This window comes from Monodelphis domestica, chromosome 4 (assembly GCF_027887165.1).
Source record: "Monodelphis domestica isolate mMonDom1 chromosome 4, mMonDom1.pri, whole genome shotgun sequence".
Classification (NCBI taxonomy): domain Eukaryota; kingdom Metazoa; phylum Chordata; class Mammalia; order Didelphimorphia; family Didelphidae; genus Monodelphis; species Monodelphis domestica.
In genome coordinates this window covers 427228313-427250497 of record NC_077230.1, presented here as the reverse complement: position 1 = coordinate 427250497, position 22185 = coordinate 427228313, and the positions used below count along the sequence as shown (strand labels likewise).

Genomic DNA, 22185 nt, shown 5'->3' with positions numbered 1-22185 from the left:
TTTCTCAGTAAATTGAGAGTCAGGTCTGGAGATAGAAGGCCCTAGATTCAAATCCGGACCTAGACACTTTCCCGCTATGCAACCCTGGGCAAGTTACTTAACCCCCATTTCCTAGCCTTACTACTTACTCTTCTGCCTTGGAACCAATCCTTAGACAGAATGTTAAGAGTTTAAAAACAAAAACTAAAAAGAATTCTGATGAATTATATCTACCAATATATGTGAAACAATAGATGATTGATGTAATCTAGTTTCCCATGACTGGCTAACAGAAAAAAAAAATGTAAGAGAGTACATGTGACAGTACAAAGTAGAATCTGTTTACAACAAAGAATCTGATTGGTCTTTCTGATTCTCACAACAAACTAAATGCATTTTGTGCCTCATCTTGATTTTATCTCAACTGTTTGAAAGGTTATATCAGAAATACAGGTACTAGACCCTGAGGTCCCTTGAAAATTACCTTTTCTTGTCTACTTGGTTATCACCATTTAATGGATTAGTTTCCAAGTTTGGCAAATGGGATTTTCAGCTTCATGTATGTTTTTTTGTCCTATGCATTAATTCTTCCTCTTAACTGGGTGAGAGGTTCAGCTAATGGCTTTTTCTTGTCATGTAATATTTATTCGGATTTTGATGGTATGATAGACCTTGGCTTCACATATAGAAGAGTGATAAATGGGACAATTGGTTGGCTTCTCCCCCTTAATCAAAAAGTGAGTTAAGACAAAGTAAAAAGGGAAAATAGCTAAGTGCAGGAGGCACCTGAAAGTGGGGTGGGGTGGGAGACAAGAAGAAGGATGTCTGGCCAAACTGTTATAGGTAAATTTTGGAAGGGTAGAAGGAAGGTTATATACACAGGGAGAAAGCACAATTATATAAAATGAACTTATTAACAAAGAACGGATGAAGGTAAAAGGGAAAAGGGAAAGGGTTGCATCTGATTCTTATTCCAGTTATTAAAAGCACTATCTAACTACACTAAACTAAAGCCCTAGGTTTTCTAAGGGTAGTCCAATAGAGAACTCAGAATCTCACCACAGAGTCCTTGGCAGGTTGGGTAGCAGGAATATAGCTTTTGGGTCCTCAGACATTCCAGGGAATAGAGAGAAAGGCTCCTCTAAAATGCTCTGTCCACCAGAAATGTATGGGAAATCTTCCTTTCAACCTTGTTTGATGGTATTCAAGGCAGGTACCTTGCAAGATGTCCAGGAGAGTCCAGGAGAGTTCAGATATATACCCTTCAAGCTTGACCTTCAGCTACAGACAGTTTACTCTTCAACAGCTTGGAACTCTGACCCAGCCAGCTCATGGAGAATTCTGAGTCTTGGGGTCTGTCAATCATTTCTTTGCATCTTTTGTGCACTTTGTAACTTCCCTCGCTACAAAACTAAAAACAGGTGGAACAGAATCCAGCTCAATCCAGCATAGACAGCATCCACAAAAAAACAAACAAACAAAGTATAAGCCTCCCCAAAGCAAGTCAGCCAGGCTACCACCATGCATATATGGTAACGTAGCAAATAAAAAGGGAGCTCTGCTCAGAGTTATGTGTTTATTAATAAAGTTAGACAGAGAGATAGATAGAGAGAGAGAGAGAGAGAGAGAGAGAGAGAGAGAGAGAGAGAGAGAGAGAGAGAGACAAAGAGAAAAAGGGAGGGAAAGAAAAATGAGAGAGGGGGAAAAGAAGGATAGATGGAGATAGAGAGACAGAGAGAGAGAGAAAGACAAAGAGAAAAAGGGAGGGAAAGATGAGAGAGAGGGAGAAAGAAGGATAGATGGAGAGAGAGAGACAGAGAGAGAGAGAGAGAGAGAGAGAGTTCCTTTAAGGCAAGATCAGGTTGAATAGACCTGTTTCTTCATTGGCTGGTTTAGGCGTTATCCTATCACACAGTAGTGGCTCCCCATAGAGCTGAAGTATTAGGAACCCTAAGAGATCCCCACCTGGGTTTAAAAGTTTCTCCCAGCTCATTTACTTTGATAAGTTATGCCATTGTGGCAATATTCTTCTGTCTCTTCCCCCTTTACTAGGAAGGCTCAAGGTTGACTCTATGCCACATTGTGACCCACCTTAATTGCTGATCCTCATGCTGATGCCAGAAGCATCAGGTGTTAGACCCAAAGCATCTAGGATACCCCAGGCACTTAGCAGGACCCAATATAAAAAGCTTGGTGAAGAGATCCCTCCACTCTAGGAATATTAACATATAGACAAAGGTCAAAAAATAATCTGGAAAAAATTAACAAAAGACAAAAAACAGAACCAAAGAAAGTTACTTTTGTGAAAGGAAAGATCAAAACAAAATCAGAAGATAATAATTCTAAAATGGATATATGTGAAAAGCATAAAAAATGTAGGATGTTGTGAGACCCAAAAAGAACTCTTAGAGGCTCTCACAAAGGTTTTTTTTTTTTTAAATCAAATAAGGGACAGCTAGGTGGCACAGTGTTTACATAGCCAGACATGTAGTCAGCATGACCTCAGTTCAAATCTGGCCTCAGATATTTCCTAGCTATGTGATTCTGTGCAAGTTATTTAACCTTGTTTACCCTGTCCTTGCCCTTTCTACTTAAGAGTTTTTATTGTAAGAAAAAGTAAAATTGTTTTTTCTCTAAATCAGAGAAGTAAGAAAAAATTTGGATAAGAAATGAGTGATGCACAAGAATCATAAAAAAGATTCAATAGTTGGGTAAAAATATACAACAAATAACTAAGGAAACAATTCTCTAAAATCTAAGATGGGTCATATGGAAAGTGAAGCCCACAAATCCAATGAAGAAAAAAAGTACCAAAAAAATAGAATTGACTAAATGGAAAAGAAGGTACAAAAGCTCAACAAAGAAAACAATTTTCTAAAAACTAGAATTGGGCAAAGAGAAAATAATGACTCCCCAAGCCATCAGTTACAATCAAACAAAATTAAAAGAATGAAAAATAGAAGAAAATGTGAAAACTCTCTTTGGAAAAACAATTGATCTAGAAAATAGATACAGGAGAAATGATCTAAGAGTCATTGGACTATCTGAAAGTCACAATCAAAAAAAAAAGTCTAAGTACCATATTCCAAAAAAAGTATTAAGGAAAACTGCCTCATAATCTCATGTGAGAAGGAAAATAGAACCTGAAAGAATCCACTGATCATCTCTTGATAGGTATCCCAAAATAATAATGCCCAGGTGTATTAGAACCAAATTTGAGAATTTCCAGGCCAAGGAGAAAATATTACAAGTGGCCTGAAATAAAAATTTAAATATCCTGTAATCCACAGTCAGGATTACAAAAGAACTAAGGAGGACTTGGAATATGATATCCCAGAAGGCACAGGAGCTAGGATTGTAATGCAGAATTAACTAGACAGTAAAACTGAACATAATACTTCAGGGGGAAAATGCATTGAAAGACATTGAAAGAGTAGAAGACTTATCAAGCATTCGTGATGAAAAAAACCAGAGATTAATAGAAAATTTTATGTTCAAATACAAGACTTGAGAGAAGCATAAAAATGGTAAATATGTAACAGAAAACTTAAGGGATTCAATAAGATGAAAGAGATTATAGTTCTACATAGGAAAATATGTATAACTCTTTAAAAAAAGCCTTTTACCTTCTACTTTAGTTTTGGTACAAAGTATCTGTTCCAAATAAGAAGAGAAATCAGTGTGAGGCCATATGGGGTTAAGTGACTTACCCAGGGTCACCCAGTTACCAAGTATCTGAAGCCAAATTTAAACCCAAGTCCTCCTGACTCTAAATGTGACACTCTACCCACTGAGCCCTCTATCTGCCCCTGATACTTGTAAATCTTAAGAATTTTATCACAATTGGGACAGTTGGAAGAAGTATACACAGAGAGCACAATACTAGTTCAAATAGAATTGGATGATATAAAAAAATAAGGGATGATAAAGAGTACTGCATGGGGAAAAGAGGGAATGAAAGATCAAGATTAATAACTTTACATGTGGAGTCGGGAAAGCATTAATATAATGAAAATTAATATAGAGGCATGGTGGGCAATGCTCACACCTTACACTCATTAGAATTGGCTCAAAGAGGAAGTATATCTACACTTAATTGACTTTTGGGGCAGGGGCAGAGGGACTTGAGAGACAAGAGGGTGAATTGGGGAAGGTGGTGGTCAGAAGCAAAACATTTGTGGGCAGGGAAAGCTTGTAAAGAAAGAGGATAAATGGTGGAAATGAGATGGAGGAACACACATAATTAGACATCATAACTGTGAATGGAATGGGATGAACTTATCTATCCATAAAACAGAAGTGAGTAGCACAGTGAAATTGAAAACTAGAATCCAATAATCTGATTTTTATAAGCAATACACTTAAAGCAAGGAGAAAGACACAGAGCAAAGGTAAAAGGCTGGTGAAAAAATCTATTGTGCTTCAGGTGAAGAAAAAAGAGTGAGGGTACCAATCATGACCTCAAGCTAAGGAAAAGTAAAAATAGACTTAATTTTAAAAAGATAGAAAAGAGACAGCTAGGAGGCTCTATGAATTGAGAGTGAGACTTGGAGACAAGAGGTACAAGGTTCAAATAAGTGCTGAGACACTTCTAAACTGTGTGACCCTGAGCAAATCACTTAATCTCCATTGCTTAGCCCTTCCAGTTCTTCTGCCTTAGAACCACAATGCAGTATTGAGTCTAAGACAAAAGACAATGGATTTTATTAAAAAATAAAGGAAGAAAATTACATCTTCATAAAAGGAATCTTAGACAATGAAACAATATTGGTGCCAAACCTATATGTACCAAATGGCATAGCACCCAAATGCCTAATGGAGAAGTTACATGCATTACTGGAAGAAGGAAAACTATACTAGTGGGGGACCTCAACTTTCCCCTCTCAGAATTAGATACATCTAACAAAAAAGACGTTAAGGAAGTGAATAGAATTTCAAAAAAGTTTGATATGATAGATTTCTGGAGAAGACTCAAGGAATAGAAATAAATATATTTTCTCTCAAAAACAAATAACACCTACACAAAATGTGGCCATGTGTTAGGACATACAAGCCTCACAAACAAATGCATAAAAAGGGAACTATTAAATACATATATAATAAGAATTACATTAAATTAAAGGCTGCAGAAATAAAGATTTAAAAATTATTTGGAAACTTAAAAATTTAATCCTAAAGAATGAGTAGGACAAAGAAAAATAAATAATTTCATTAAAGAGAATGATCAAGGGGCAGTTGGGTTCCTCAGTGGATTGAGAGTCAGGCCTAGAGAGTAGGTCTTAAGTTCAAATTTGGCTTCAGACACTTCTTAACTGTGTGACCCTGGGCAAGTCACTTAATCCCAATTGCTTAGCCCTTACTGATCTTCTGCCATGGAACCAATACATATTATTGATTCTAAGGTGGAATAAAAGGGTTTAAAAACTTTTAAAAATAAAAAGATAATGACCTGAAAGGAGGTAAGACACCAAAATTTATGATATGTGGCTCCAACTGTAGTTAGGGGAAATTTTACCTCTCTAAATAATTACATAAGTGAAATAAAGAAAAATGGAGATCTATGAATGAGGCATGCAACTAAAAAGAATTTTAAAAGAACAAAATTTTAAAACCAAATAAGTACCAAATTGGAAATACTAAAAGTCAAAGGAGAGATTAATAAAGCTGAAAGTAAGAAAATCATTGAACTAACAACTAAGAAAAAGTGCTATTTTTGAGAAGACCAATAAAATGGCTAAATTATTGGTTGTTAATTTTTTAAGGAAAGAAAGAAGAAAACTGAACTACCAGTATCACAAATGATTAGAATGAAGTGATCACCAATGAAGAGATATAAAAATAATTATTAAAAGCTCTTTTATATGATTATAAGCCAATGAATCTGAGAAAGTTGAATTTAAATGGCATACCATTTGGTGCATATCTAGTATTTATATTACTTCATTGTGTATGCGACTGTCAAAATTGAACTTCTTTTTTGGAATACAAAAGCAACTTTTTGATTTTTCTGCAAAATATCTTATATCTGAACCTCTGAATGGTCTTTGAGGTAATTGGTGAGTCCTCTCTTCTCTTGTCTTCCCTGCTAGAAGATGCTGTAGGAGCATTGTGAGTCCATCCCAACCATGGCGTGGTTACTCCTGGAGTCCAGTAGATCTGCCTCTTGTCAGGATTGTAGTCTAAGTCTGGCAACCAAAGAGGCTTGGGAAAGGGATGTTATGATGGCCACAAAATGGTAGAATGGACAGAAAGTCAGACTATTCCCATGTGAGGGAAATAAAATTAAGTGTGTTCTTCTCTAGGTTAAGCATCCAACCTATACCCCCAATTAAGAATGGAATGTGTAAGCAAGTCTGCTTTAGTTTCAAGGTCTTCTTGATCTTTTTCTTAGATTTAGAAGGCAGGCCTGGTGAGTCTGGGAGATTAGAGGTGTAAACGCCAAAACTGTAAGAATAGTTTTAGTGTTTTGACTTAAAATCTAAGTAAGTGGTTGCCATGGGAAATCCCCAAATATGAAAATGTCCAAGTCAGCTGGGATTTATGAAGATTTTAATTAATAAAGAGAGAAGGAATTAAGGGAAGGGGAGAGAGAGAGAGAGAGAGAGAGAGAGAGAGAGAGAGAGAGAGAGAGAGAGAGAGAGAGAGAGAGAGAGAGAGAATTAATTTAAAATGCTCTGGCTCAGCCTGAGACAAGCAGTAGATAAAACTTTGGTCAAAGTGACCTACCTGAGGCTAAGGGAGAGAGTCAGTCTTATCACTCACCACAAGACCAAGTCCAAGAAAGCTCCAGTCTTCCACTGAATCTCCTGAACTGAGTTCAGTATCTAACTCAGTTCACCTGAACTCTGAACTCAATTGCCTTCTGACTTTTTAACCCTTCCTTTTAAAGAAATTTTCTCTCATGTCACCTCCCCTAAATTTTCATCTCTACCAATCACAGTAGATGCTTTTGTCCAGGACTGCCCATTCTTAGTTCTCACCTTCTTTGGTTCTCACCTTCTTTGGTTAGATTATATCTTCTGAGTACTTCACACCTCTTTGTTAAGCTTGCCTTTTGTAAGTTACTTGACCTTTTTAGGTACTAATTTAACCTTTACAGGTACTTAACACCTTTTTGTATTAGATCTAATAATAGATCTATCTTAAGGTTCTAGCTTTACTATAAGGTATGAGTTAGGGACTTTCATTGTTCAATCAGGAGTCTACAACTTTGTCTTCCCCTAAGGCACTGTCTGAGTAGGGTGGAAAAAATTTTAAAGTTCTCAATACATTCCTGATTCTCGTTAGACCAAGTATTTCCATTGTTACAATAAGGGGATAGCTAAATCAAATCTTCTAAAGTATAGTCCGAGTAGTTTTTAAGATTCACAGAGGCCAGGGGCAGCTGGGTAGCTCAGTGGATTGAGAGCCAGCCCTAGAGACGGGAGGTCCTAGGTTCAAATCTGGCCTCAGACACTTCCCAGCTGTGTGACCCTGGGCAAGTCACTTGACCCCCATTGCCTAGCCCTTACCACTCTTCTGCCTTGGAGCCAATACATAGTATTGACTCTAAGATGGAAGGTAAGGGTTTAAAAAAAAAGATTCACAGAGGCCTCTTGTACTCCCAGACTAAGGACATCCTGACACAACTCAAGAAACAAGGAAGGCAGTAGATCAGTCTTCATACCTGTAGAAGCTAAGACAGTCACTTTGAAGACATGGTTCCCTTCACATTACCTCACCCCTCCCCATTAGGGTTTAGTAAGGAGCTCATGCTATATATCTTGCTATTTTCTGATTGGGGTGGACTTCACACCTAGCCTGTGTCTCCTTTGCCCTCCTCTGGATCAAAAGAGTAGGCACTTGAGGGAGAGGGGGTCCCTCATTAGAAACCTCTATAATGATTGTCTTTGTGCCCATGCATTGCATTTGTCCCACCTAGGCAGGTGCCCTCTCTCATGAGAAAGAAGAAAGAAACTTCTGTCTCTTTTACTCTCCCTTTGGGACTCCAGGTTTTTAATTTGAGTGGGCGAGAACTCACATTTATTCCACACATTTGGAACTGACTGAAGAGGCACCTGATCTGGCTCTGGTTTAGAGCAGCCTGCTCACAGAGGAGGTAGCCAGGAGAGCCAGTCAGCTGACCACAAGCAGCAAGCAGTTTTTCAGATTTGAACTGTGGTCTTTTGGAATCTAGGCCCTGTTATCCACTGAGCACCTCACTACTCTTCATTGCCTATATTTTTAAGATCATTTATATAGCATTGAGATTCATTGTTTTTTTCAGTGTTGTAATTCACTGGTAGATGGATCTGATCCTGAGGACTTTTTCATAGGGAACTCGTTTATGGTTTCTTCAATGTCTTTTTCTAAGATTGAGTTATTTAAGTATTCTATTTCTAATTCTATCAATCTGAGCAATTCATCATTTTGTCAGAATTCATCTATTTCACTTACATTTCAATTTTGATGGCTCATAATTGCTCACAATAAGTGCGGAGAATTTCTTTAATTTCAACTTCATAACTAACTCATTCATCTTTTTCCTTTTTGCTATTGGTAATTCTGATTTCATTCTTTAATCAAATTAATCAATGATTTATCTATTTCATTGTTTTTTATTTTAAAAAACAGATCCTAGTTTTATCTAATTCTGTTTTCTTTACTTTTGATTTTATTAAATTATCTTTTGATTTTAAGTATTCCCATGTTTGTGTTTAATTGGACATTTCCTGATCTTTTCAGGAAACTGAAGTCAGTTGTATCCACAGACAGCCCTAGAGAGGCTAAGATGCCCTAGATCACACTAGATGTCAATTGATACTCTCTGAAACTTCTTGGAGTAATGAGCCAGATTCCTTCCTGTCCTTCTAGTACTACGTAGAGGACATAAGAAGCCCTATAGCAATAGATCTGAGGCCAGAGATGATTGAGCCAGCCTGATTTGCATCTTGATCACATTTGGGGCAAATATTGGAGTCCATCCTCAACCATGATGGGATTAGGTTGGATGTGAGCCTGTTTAAGGGTCTTAGCACTGTTGTTAAGTCAGTACAGGAATCCTGTTCAGTTCAGTCTCCAAGGCATTCCAAATAATTCTTGGAACAGAAATGAGCAGATAGTCAAGTCCATTAAATCTGGATCCTGTTTGACCTGTGGAGTCAAGGAAAGCCGCTGGGGCTGTTTCCTTGAGATACAACTTGCTGACAGCTCTCCTCCATCTCTCTTTCAATTAATCTCCATCCTGCCCTCTCTCTGTTCCCTTTGCTGCCTCCCCATTCTTTTCCTCTCTGTCTTCCTAGATCTTATCTCTTTTATTTTGGGACTTCAAAAGTCTAGGTCTAGCACCTTTTCTTCTAAAAGCAGACAAATAAAAACTGTTTCCTAGAGAAAAAAAATGTTTAAAAGAAAAGGAGGAGCAATGAATAACCCTGAAAAGAAGAGCAATGAGATATACAGGGCAGTAAATACTGTGAAAGGCAAGATTAGGGAAGGGAGAGAGACCAGGGCCCTAGAAAAGGTCAAGGAATTGAGGAATCATATTGATTTCTCTCCTACATTTTGGGAGGCAGACTAGGAGAAAGGAGAGTCAAAGGCAACCCTATCCTACTCTCCCACCTTTTTGACAAAAAGAAAAATAGAAGATTTCCCAATCAGAGTCACCAGGATTCCAATCATAATCCCAGCCCCTTCTGAAAAAGAAGCCATTACTCCTCTTAAGAGCTGATCTTTGGGGGCAGCTGGGTAGCACAGTGGATTGAGAGACAAGTCTAGAGACAGGAATTCCTGGGTTCAAATCTGGCCTCAGACATTTCCTAGTTGTGTGATCCTGAGCTAGTTACTTAACCCCCATTACCTAACACTTCTGCCTTGGAACCAATACATAGTATTGATTCTAATGCAGAATGTAAGGGTTTAAAAACAGTTGATCTGGGATAGAGAGACAAGAGAAGAAAATGGAGCCTGAATGTTGCAGGTAGGACAAAAGAAACTGGCAACATCAGAGAATAGTCCTTCTCTGGTCACTATAACCCACTGAGCATACCTTTCCAAGGTCATTATAACTCAGTCTTTGGAGAAGCATTTCCTCTCCCCCTCAAGTCTTGTCTTCTTTGGAATAAGCACCTCTAGTGCCCTCAATTGGTATTCCAATTAAATATGTGCTCTGCTCATCACTCCCTATTGGCTACATATTATATTTCAATGTTGTTAGTCTGGCATTAAACTGTAGCTCTTCACAAAATGGCAGAAGGCCATTCAGATACTTCTGGCCATGCATTGCATGCTCAGACAGCCTGGGTCTACCTTTGGCATTCAGACTCATATTCTGTATTTCCCTCCTCTGAACATTTGTTCAGGCTATGTTCAGGTTTGATAAAGAACTTTTATAGATGCTCTCATTTGATCCAACAACACAATTAGGGAGAGATTATTATTCCCATTTTACAAATGAAGAATTTGAAACCCAGATAGGGACTTGCTAGTAAGTCACAGAGCCAGTAACATCCTGAGATAGGATTTGAAGTCAGGTCTTTCTCACTCTAAATCCAACATTAGTCATTATGCCATGCCAGGCATTGGATCCATTGAGATTTCCAAGGCACCTTCCAAAATGTCCAATTATGGCCTTGTTGCCCAGGAGCATACTCAGTGTTCCTTCATATTCGCTCCGCACTTCAAAAGGTGGCTATTTGACCTCAGATTTGTCACCTTCCTGGTCAGTCCCACTTGGCTTTACTGGATGCAAGTCGGAGGCTCACTCTTCCTCACCATAAAGTTCCCAACAGGGACCCAAGGACTGAATGCAAACTCTATCAAAATAACAAGGAGAAAGGTCAAGGAAGCTGAAATATTTCTAATTTATTCCTACCAATTTGGAAATTAAACCCAAGACCGCTGACCAAGGATGACCCAAGAAGTAAGCCTGGTGAGCCTACTGGATGTGCCCCAGAGATAGACCTTGGACACATACCTCTCTCAATGGCAAGGCCTACCTGCCAACTAGTGATAAAGAATGGGATCTACTTGGGCCATGAAGGCTCAGGGAAAATTAGTCCCCATTGGCTTAGCTTCCTAGCCAAAAAGCATATCTGAGCTTGAAGACCACCTTCAACATTCTCATTCTCATCTTGCAGGGCAGGAAACTCCTAAGGAAAAGGGAGAGCCCAAAGCAGGGAATTCCAGAATCTTCAGTAAAGGGTATGAACAGCTTCCTGGGGTGCAAAACACAGTCATTGGCATGAGAGATGTTATTGTGGGTTAAAAATCTCTAGACTTGAACCAGGTCTCTCTTGACTCCCAGGCTGAGGCTTTTCCTTTTGTAACCTGCTACTAACTGATCTATTTCCACTCTCTGTTAATCCTTTTCTTTCCTCTTCAGAGTTAAATTTTTTCTTTCTGAGCACAATCTCCCCATAGCCTGTCCTTAGTCCATCCTCTCCAGCCACCACCAATATCATCAACAAAGCATAGAGGTAAGAAACTGTAACAGTTAAAAGGTAGGGGAGACTGAGGCAGGTAGAAATTAGTTTCTCTCTGCAAGGAGTATTATATTTTATGAGGTTTATTAAAGGTTGATAATTTAAGAATATACAAGTAAGAAAAAACATGTGCCTAGGCCAGAGGCCTAGACAAGACCTCACCTACATTATGGAAAGAGCCACATCTGCCCCAAAACGGAAGTCTAAAAGAGACACAAAAGCCTTTGCAATCAGATTAAATCCCTTTTCTATCTTGGCCCACCTGAAAATTTCTGTGAGATTACAAAGCATTTTGGGGAAGTGGATCAAAGGCTTGTGGGGATTGTAGTCCTGTATTCAAGTCTATTTTTTACAATTCCTCCGTTTGATCATTTGAAAAAAAAAATATTTTTTTCCAAAGGATCATGAAAACATAATCAATTTAAAAATTACAATAATTTGAGGATAAGAGAAAAATAAAAAATAAAACCAATAATTGCTGAACGCATTGACAAAAAGCCAGTTAGGGGGCAGTCCCCTTTAGCATGAAAGAATACATACAAATAAATGTTCAATCAACCACACCCAAAGTTCAATTTTTGTGCAGCTTGTGGTCTGGAGGCTTCTTCATGGTGGCTTCTCCAACAGTTCAGTTCTGAATTCAGAGAGGTAGCATCTTCTTTACCTAAACTTCTTCTCAAAAGGAATTTAAACTTTGCAATTTAAATAATGATATTTTTTTACATTACCCCCATTAAGTGGGTGATTGACAAATACAGAATCACTTAGGGATGCATGGCTGAGGTATGAGGTATATGAATCAATTGGTAAGAGATATTAAAAAGATATCAGAAAAATCCAAATTAAAAAAAAGAAAAAACTGGATGAAAATATAGACCATCAAAGTCTTATGTGTAAAAATTCCAAGTGAAAAGAAAAATAAATCTATAACAGGTCCTTGAATCAGGGCCCAATCAAAATGATCTAAGCAATGATGCATTTACCCAATCAATAGCCAGGACTACAGAAAGTTACCACACTATGAAAGGCAGAAAAGAAAGGGACCAGATTATAGAAGCCAAGTAGGAGCCAAGTTTGGGGATACTTGTCTGTGAGTATTTTCAGAGTGAGTGTGGACACAAGGAAAGCCTATGTCTAACAATGTTAAACACAGTAACCTCGAGTCTTCACACTAGGTTCAAGATGTTTGTATTGGCCTAGAGGTGCATCAATCCATCCTGAATTGGCTTTTCTTTGGCTCTGTGCAATGGCTCTTGTGTATATAGCTTGTCCTGGAATCAGACAGAATCATTAAGCAATGTCCCATAATTTTTAAATAATTAGTGGCATCGTTTTTATAGTCTCTAGCTTTTAAGGGCATGCATTAGCAAATGTATCTTTAACTTGTAGTACTGCAAAATCAAAAGGTTAAAGAAAATCTTAATACCGGTGACATGTGCTTCAAATATAAAAAAGAGAAAAAAATAAAAAAAAACTGAAAAAGTATATTGCACATGCAAGAAAAATATAATAATAAAAGAGCTTTAAAAAATTCAAAAATTTAGCTTATAATCATTGACACTTTGTGTCAGCTAAGAAAATATAAAATATAAGGCTTTCTCACCAAAAATGTGATCCATTTCCTCTTTGTATCTGGCCATGATCACTGTGAGTAGAAAGCAAATGAATTGAGCAAGGTATATTTTTCTTTTTTAAAAATACAGTAGTACAAATATGTAGTTATCAAAATCCCCCAAATTCTCAATAGCCCAATTAATTACAATAGCAAACAAACACACTTTCACATTTCACATAAGTTGTATGACATTTAAAAGCCTATGAATTGATGGATATTTGTCACAATTTTTACAAATGTAGCAATCTTTCAACCTTGGTATTTAAACATATATTTTTAAACAAAGTAAAACTCATCTTGGGTTAAGAACATAATCAAGAAATCTATATATCATTCTGGAAAAAGTAAAATAGTGAGCTTATGAAGAGTATAAATAAAGGGGTGCTCCTTTTTTGGAGGCTTTTTAGGGGTACAAATGCCCTGAGATTAACTGCCCAACTTCCATTCACATATTTAGAAATGCAGGAAGGTTGGGGGTTATAAATAAATTTCACTTCAGCTACTATAATGGACCTTACCTCGTGGTAGGGGCAGGCAAAAATGACCAGAGATTGTTAAAAAAAGAAATTACAAAAATCATATTTAAAAAACCCTTAAAATAATTTGAGATATTTAGAATATTAAAATTTCCAAAGGTTGTTATACAATTATAACCAGTACTGAAGTCCATTTATGTAATTTACAGAGTCAAAATAGAAAGGCTGTTTTGTTTTTTTTTTTTTTTTTCATATGGGCTTATTCAATAATATTTTTTCAGCACAGCTGTAGGGGAAAAACAACAGAATTTTAAAAACTCAGTACATTAAAAATAAATTCAATCAACTTTCAGTGTAAGAGAAAAATATTGAATCCAGTAACATATGAACTTAAAATCACAAAGTTAAACCTTAAACAAAAAATGCAATAGAATACAGAGATTTTTATAAACCATTGGAGTCTGAAATGCCTTAAAATATAGCCTCTAGTCTTTAAAGTTCCTTAGGTGTGTTTATCCATTTAAATATCTATTGTCGAGATCAGACGAGATCGGGCGCGTTCAGGGTGGTATGGCTTTTCTATATATCTCCAACACAGCTCAGCAGCAAGAACTAGAAAGAGAAATCCCATTCAAAATCACCTTAGACAAAATAAAATACCTAGGAATCTACCTCCCAAGACAAACACAGGAACTATATGAACACAACTACAAAACACTCGCCACACAACTAAAACTAGACTTGAACAAATGGAAAAACATTAACTGCTCATGGATAGGACGAGCCAATATAATAAAAATGACCATCCTACCCAAACTTATTTATCTATTTCGTGCCATACCCATTGAACTACCAAAATACTTCTTCACTGATTTAGAAAAAACCATAACAAAGTTCATTTGGAAGAACAAAAGATCAAGGATATCCAGGGAAATAATGAAAAAAAACACATATGATGGGGGCCTTGCAGTCCCTGACCTAAAACTATATTACAAAGCAGCAGTCATCAAAACAATTTGGTACTGGCTAAGAAACAGAAAGGAAGATCAGTGGAATAGACTGGGGGAAAGCGACCTCAGCAAGACAGTATACGATAAACCCAAAGATCCCAGCTTTTGGGACAAAAATCCACTATTCGATAAAAACTGCTGGGAAAATTGGAAGACAGTGTGGGAGAGACTAGGAATAGATCAACACCTCACACCCTACACCAAGATAAATTCAAAATGGGTGAGTGACTTAAACATAAAGAAGGAAACCATAAGTAAATTGGGTAAACACAGAATAGTATACATGTCAGACCTTTGGGAGGGGAAAGGCTTTAAAACCAAGCAAGATATAGAAAGAATCACAAAATGTAAAATAAATAATTTTGACTACATCAAACTAAAAAGCTTTTGTACAAACAAAACCAATATAACTAAAACCAGAAGGGAAACAACAAATTGGGAAAAAATCTTCATAGAAACCTCTGACAAAGGTTTAATTACTCATATTTATAATGAGCTAAATCAATTGTACAAAAAATCAAGCCATTCTCCAATTGATAAATGGGCAAGGGAAATGGATAGGCAGCTCTCAGATAAAGAAATCAAAACTATTAACAAGCACATGAAGAAGTGTTCTACATCTCTTATAATCAGAGAGATGCAAATCAAAACAACTCTGAGGTATCACCTCACACCTAGCAGATTGGCTAACATAACAGCAAAGGAAAGTAATGAATGCTGGAGGGGATGTGGCAAAATAGGGACATTAATTCATTGCTGGTGGAGCTGTGAACTGATCCAACCATTCTGGAGGGCAATTTGGAACTATGCCCAAAGGGTGCTAAAAGAATATCTACCCTTTGACCCAGCCATAGCACTGCTGGGTCTGTACCCCAAAGAGATAATGGACACAAAGACTTGTACAAAAATATTCATAGCTGCGCTCTTTGTGGTGGCCCAAAACTGGAAAATGAGGGGATGGCCATCAATTGGGGAATGGCTGAACAAACTGTGGTATATGTTGGTGATGGAGTAGTATTGTGCTAAAAGGAATAATAAAGTGGAGAAGTTCCATGGAGACTGGAACATACTCCAGGAAGTGATGCAGAGCGAGAGGAGCAGAACCAGGAGAACATTGTACACAGAGACTAATACACTGTGGTATAATCGAACGTAATGGACTTCTCCATTAGTGGCGGTGTAATGTCCCTGAACAACTTAAAGGGATCCAGGAGAAAAAAACACCATTCATAAGCAAAGGATAAACTATGGGAGTGGAAACACCGAGAAAAAGCAACTGCCTGAATACAGAGGTTGAGGGGACATGACAGAGGATAGACTCTAAATGAACACTCTAATGCAAATACTATCAACAAAGCAATGGGTTCAAATCAAGAAAACATCTAATGTCCAGTGGACTTACACGTCGGCTATGGGGGGTGGGGGAGGGAGGAAAAGAAAATGATCTATGTCTTTAATGAATAATGCTTGGAAATGATCAAATAAAATATATTTAAAAAAAATAAATATCTATTGTCCAAAGGCAGAGTGGTAAGGGCTAAGCAATGAGGGTTAAGGGATCTGGTCAGGGCCCCACAGCTGGGCAGTATCTGAGGCCAGATTTTAACCCAGGACAGCATGTCTGTAGGCCTGGCTCTCAGTTTGCTGAGCCACCCATTTGCCTCCCCAAAGTTGAATCTTTGGGCTGAATCTTTCTTCTGGCATGCAGGTGAAATCAATGAAATTACCAGAACAGTCAAAAGGTATCCTTTTAAATAGTCCATTGCTTAAAAGTCTGTTTGAAAAGTCTGTTTCTTCTCCTCTCCCTTTTCTCTTTCCCCTGATGTGATCCCTCCTCCTGCCCCAGTCCATGTGGAGCCCAGGCCAACCACATGGAGTCAATACCCCCATCCACTCGGAGGCTTAGCCTAAGGGAAAATTACTTGTACTCCTTTCCCTCTCATCTCTCCCCTCCGCCCACATGGCCAATACCGTTACCAGCTGGTCGCAATGAGTCCTGAGTGATCTACTCCAAGGATCTGGGTGATGAGCCATCTCGTGTCACACTTGTGGGTCTGGGGCTGGGGTGATGAGCTATCTGGGTCTGAGGTCAGATGGGTGAGAGACAGACCTCAGGGGTGGGCAGGGCCGGGAGCTGGAGTGCAGACAAACAGGGCTGGGAGCTCAGGCACCAGGTGAGAGGCCAGGAGCAGAAGCAGGAGCCGGAGAGGGCCGCAGGCAGGAGCTGATCAAGATGGTTTTCTAAAAGGCAACTTGGAGATACGTGGCTTAAAAAAAATCATTATCTAGGCTAAAAAATTTGAGAAGTTCTCATCCAATCTAGTAGTCGCCAAAAACTGTAACAGTTAAAATTTAGGGGAGACTGAGGCAGGTAGAAATTAGTTTCTCTCTGCAAGGAGTATTATATTTTATGAGGTTTATTAAAGGTTGATAATTTAAGAATATACAAGTAAGAAAAAACATGTGCCTAGGCCAGAGGCCTAGACAAGACCTCACCTACATTATGGAAAGAGCCACATCTGCCCCAAAACAGAAGTCCAAAAGAGACACAAAAGCCTTTGCAATCAGATTAAATCCCTTTTCTATCTTGGCCCACCTGAAAATTTCTGTGAGATTACAAAGCATTTTGGGGAAGTGGAGCAAAGGCTTGTGAGCATTGTAGTCTTGTATTCGAGTCTATTTTTTATATAACCCTGGCTTCTTGAAGTCCAGGCCACGGAAACAAAAACTCTTGATGGTCCTGCCAAGCTAGAAAGGCCTCAAATCCAAGCCCAGGTGCTGCATTAAGGGGTCAGATATCCCCTGTCCAGCTTGTCTCAGCACAGAAAGATTGAGCACCAGGGGCTTTGGCTCCATGTGAATGTTTTTGTCAGCCACAGAAACTGAAGATGAACTTTTCCTAAGGCCTGGAGGAGTTGAGGTCTGCACCAGAAAATCGGGTGTCTTTGCCATTGAAATCACAGGTTCTTGGTCTCTGGCCTCCAGCCTTGCCAAGGTCTTAAACAGGTCACTTCCAAACCAGGTATTTGGTTGTAAGGTAAGAAAAAGAACCAAACAGTCATTTTCTCTCTATTTTCTGCACAGCGCCAACGTCCAAACCTACCATCATCACCTCCAACATTGCCCCAGTGGAGAACAAGGACTTCTCAATGACATGTCTGGCTACGGGTCAAAATCACACTTACCGGTGGTTCATAAACAATCGTGCCCCATCTGGTAGCAGGCTACAACTGTCCCCGGATAAGAGGACATTCACTATCCGCAGTGTCACAAGAAGGGAAAACAAAGGGCCGTATGTGTGTGAAATCAAGAACTCATTTTATAGCAATAGGAGTGATCCCTTAACACTGAATGTTACCTGTGAGTAAATTTGTTCTTTCTATATGGTGCATGCTAATAGCCTGGTGCTGTGTTCCCACAGGCCAGGCTAATTCAGTCACTTCTATGAGTGCTAAATATGTAGGCTCTGAGGTTTCCAACCCTCTTAACTTTTCAGGAGCCCAGATTGGCCTTGTCATGTGTTGTGGTGCAGGGTGGCCATCCAGGGTGCTGAACTGGAAGAAAGCCCTAAAATCTTCCAAGTTCAGATTCAAACAAGAAAGGTAGAGAATGAGTTGTTAATTAAAATTCTCAGCTCAAGGGAGGATCAGGGAGACAAAGAGGTTCCTGGTGATGGGTTACAGACTAGGAGATGCCCTTCTTTCTTTCATAATCTCAATATGGAATCCTTCTTTTTCCTCCAGATGGACCAGATACCCCCGTAATCGTCCCTACAATTGATGCGTACCCTATTGGGGCAAATATTACATTGCTTTGTTCTGCTGTATCTAACCCACCAGCCCAATTTAATTGGTTATACAATGGACAACAGGTCAGCAACTCAGCCACATTCTCTACTATAACATTCCTGAGTCAGTCTGGAACCTATACCTGTCATGCATCTAATTCATTCACTGGCTTGCAGGCCACCAAAGACATGAATATTACAATCTATGGTAAGTAGCTGAATTGGACCCCCAACTTTGTGTTTGGCTCTCTCCTTCCCTGGCATGAGAGAAACAGAGATAAGTAACATTCTGCCCTCCTGGTCACATGACATGATGTGTTGTGGTAGAAGGAGCCCTGAGCTCAGAATTGTAAAACTTGGGTAGAATCCTTCCTTTCCTGTCTACTTTCTGTGTAATAAATGTGTCTCTTCCTTTCACAACCTCAGTTTCTTCATCTGGAAAAATGGATAATCTTTTGCTCTCTATATAATAGAATTCTTTGTGGAGAATGTCCTTTATACATGGTAGGTGCAAAAAGCATGTGAGTTGTCATCGTCATTCATGTTATTGATATTATATTATTCCCTTCTGTCCCAGTAACATACAACCTTCTTTGTCTCCCAACTTCTAGGACTGCAGCTTCAATGACTGCCCCATACTCTTTCCTGTGGTCTTTCATTTAGTCCATTTCCCTATGTGCTGTGGACCCACAGAGTGTTTCTAGTCTTGGTTAGAATATAATGTATTGTCATGGCAGGGATATTCTGGAGATGGAAAGGAAAATTTAAACTTTGCTTCCTTTCACACACAGAGATTCACGATTGCACCTATATTTTTCCTCTTTGTGGCATAAAATGTCACATGGAAGCATGATTGCTATTAAACATGGTTATTATTCATGTAAAGGGAAGATTGGCTTTAGCATCCAGTGGCTTTTCCACAGTAGAATCCCTGCTGCCCCATTAATTCACTGGTCTGGCTCTCCTATGAACAGATAAACAGACTTTCCACCCCCTCCCCCAAATTATTTGTAGCAGAACCATAGAGAGATCATCTCTGACCTTAGTTTCTTTTTATTTCATGCAGCTTTATGGTTACAAATCTTAGGGGCATTCCAACTTCCTGTCCCTGCCTCTGGGGACTTTCTGTGAATGGAGAATAGGGGGAAGAGATAGAATTGTGAAGTGGGAAAGTGACCTAGGGAAAGTCTGACTCCAACAGTATATATTGTAGAGAAGGGATGACTTTTTGTTGGCCTAAATCTGTACATAAGGATCCCCAAAGCCCACATTTTAATTCAGCATTTAAATTGTCTATATGTTCCTGTATTTTCTTTTGTTAACTAATTCCCAATTACCGTTTAATCTGTTTCACACTGAACTTGGGAGTGTTGTAGGCTATGTGTTTCATATTCTAAATGACCTTTTTATTAATTTATTTTTCCAATTAACTAAAATCTATTTTCTATCCCCTTTCTCACCCATCCCACTAAAGAAAAAGAAAATCCTTGTGAAAAATATGAACAATAAATAAAATCTAATTCCCATGCTCAAAAAATATCTGTTGCCACATACAGCCTTAGTCCATCCCATTTCTGAAGTGAGGCAGCTGTTTTCTTAGGAAGTCTGCAGCTTTTTGTAGGAAGGGAGAAACTAATTTCATCATGGGTCTTCTGAAATCCTGGTTGGTCACTGTACTGATCAGAGGTCCCAACTTTTTCAGTTATTTATTTTGAGAACATTGTTGTTATTGTGTAAATTACCCTCTTGTTTCTACTCACTTCATTCTGTATCAGTTCATACAAATCTTCTGATGTTTCTGTTCTTGAACTCATTCTGTTCAAATGTTCCTATTAGTGACTTGGAGCAAATGAAATAATACGTGTAAAGAACTTTGTAAATGGTGACCATTATTGTTCTACTGATTCTAGAGACAGATCAAAAGCATGAATTTCAAACTTGAAAGAAAAGAGAGAAAAGAAAAAATTGGGTGGAGAGGGATGGTGGAAGCAGATAGCATGCAGAAATAGCTCAGCAAGCTGGCACAGTAGATGGCATGTGATAAGATGAATGTTATTAGGGATTGATATCAGATTCTATCTTTGAGTACAAAAGTGCAAAGCATAAATAAGCATCTGCCTTGATGGGGCAATGACTGGTCACCATGCCACAGGAAAAGAGTTGAAGTAGTGAGTTGATTTAAAAAAGGGGAAATTGGAGACAGACTTTTATGCCATATTAGATAGGATAAAGAGACCTTGGGGATGTCTGAGAGGATCACAAACTTAATATCCATCGGTAGCATAACAGGGCAGTTGAAAAACCTAGTGGCTAGCTGATCTCAGATTTGTCACCTTCCTGACCAGTCGCACTTGGCTTTACTGGATACAAGTTGGAGGGTTACTCTTCCTCACCCTCAGCTTCTCAACAGGGACCCAGGGACAGAGTGCAAGCTCTACCAAAATAATAGAAAAAGGTCAAAGGAGTTGAAATGTTTCTAACTCAATCATTCCATTTTAGAATTTAATCCTAAAACAGCTAGACAAGGATGGCCCAAGAAGACAGTCTGGTGAGCTTACTGAATGTACCCCAGAAGTTGTTCTGGGACACACACTTCTCTCAGTGGCAATGTCTCTGCCTGCCAACTAGAGATAAGAAAAGGGCTTTCCTTGGGCCATGAAGGCTCAGGGAAAATTAGTCCCCATTGGCTTAGCTTCCTAGAATAGGACCATATATGAGTTTAAGAAGATAACCTTCAACATTCTCATTCTTATCTTGTAGGGCAGGAAAGTCCTAAGGAAAGGGGAGAACCCAAAGCAGGGAATTCCAGAATCTTCAGTAAAGGGTATGAACTGCTTCCTGCAGGCAAAACACAGTCATTGGCACAAGAGATGTTATTGTGGGTTAAAAAATCTCTAGACTTGAATCAGGTCTCTCTTGACTCCCAGGCTGAGGCTCTTCCTTTTGTAACCTGCTACTAACTGATCTATTCCCACTCTCTGCCTTTCCTTTTCTTTCCTCTTTAGTGTTAAAAAAATGTTTTCCTTTCTGAGCACACTCCCCCTGTGGCCTGTCCCTAGTCCATCCTCTCCAGCCACCACCAATATCCTCAACAAGAGGTAAGTAACCCTGGCTTCTTGAAGTCCAGGCCAAGGAAACATAAACTCTTGGTGGTCCTGCCAAGCTAGAAAGGCCTCAAATCCAAGTAAAGGTGGTATATGAAAGGCTATGTCATCCCCTGACCAGCTTGCCTCAGCCCAGCAAGACTGAGCACCCGGGGCTTGGGCTCCATGTGAATGTCTTTGTCAGCCACAGGAACGGAAGCTGAACTTTTCCTAAGGCCTGGAGGAGTTGAGATCTGCACCAGAGAAAGGGGTGTCTTTGTCTTTGCCATTGAAATCACAGGTTCTTGGTCTCTGACCTCCAGGCTTGCCAAGGTCTTAGACAGGCCACTTCCAAACCACTTATTTGGTTATAAGGTAAGAAAAAGAACCAACACAGTCATTTTCTGTCTATTTTCTGCATAGGGCCACTGTCCAGACCTATCATCAACAGCCCCAACAGGATCCCAGTGGAGAACATTGACACTGTCTCATTGACCTGCAACGCTACGGGTCAAGTTCGCACTTACCAGTGGTTCATAAACAATCGTGCCCCAACTGATAACAGGATACAGCTGACCAGAGATAAGAGGACACTCACTGTAGGCAGTCTCACAAGGGAACATGAAGGATCCTATGTGTGTGAAATCAAGAACCCATTTTATAGCAATAGGAGTGATCCATTCACACTGAATGTTTACTGTGAGTAAATTTGTTCTTTCTATATGGTACATGCTTATAGCCTGGTGGTGTGTTCCCAGAGGCAAGGCTAATTCAGT

The 22185-nt window shown here is 39.0% G+C and overlaps 1 protein-coding gene across 1 annotated transcript in view; it reads left to right on the top strand.

The window, feature by feature from the left end:
• Positions 1-22185, top strand: part of LOC103093201 (hemicentin-1-like) — a 286577-nt gene that overhangs the window by 248764 nt on the left and 15628 nt on the right. The window contains exons 15-17 of the mRNA XM_056826227.1: positions 17624-17899; positions 18283-18534; positions 21833-22108. Of these exons, the coding sequence (XP_056682205.1) occupies positions 17624-17899; positions 18283-18534; positions 21833-22108 (804 nt within the window). The remainder of the gene's footprint in view (positions 1-17623; positions 17900-18282; positions 18535-21832; positions 22109-22185) is intronic.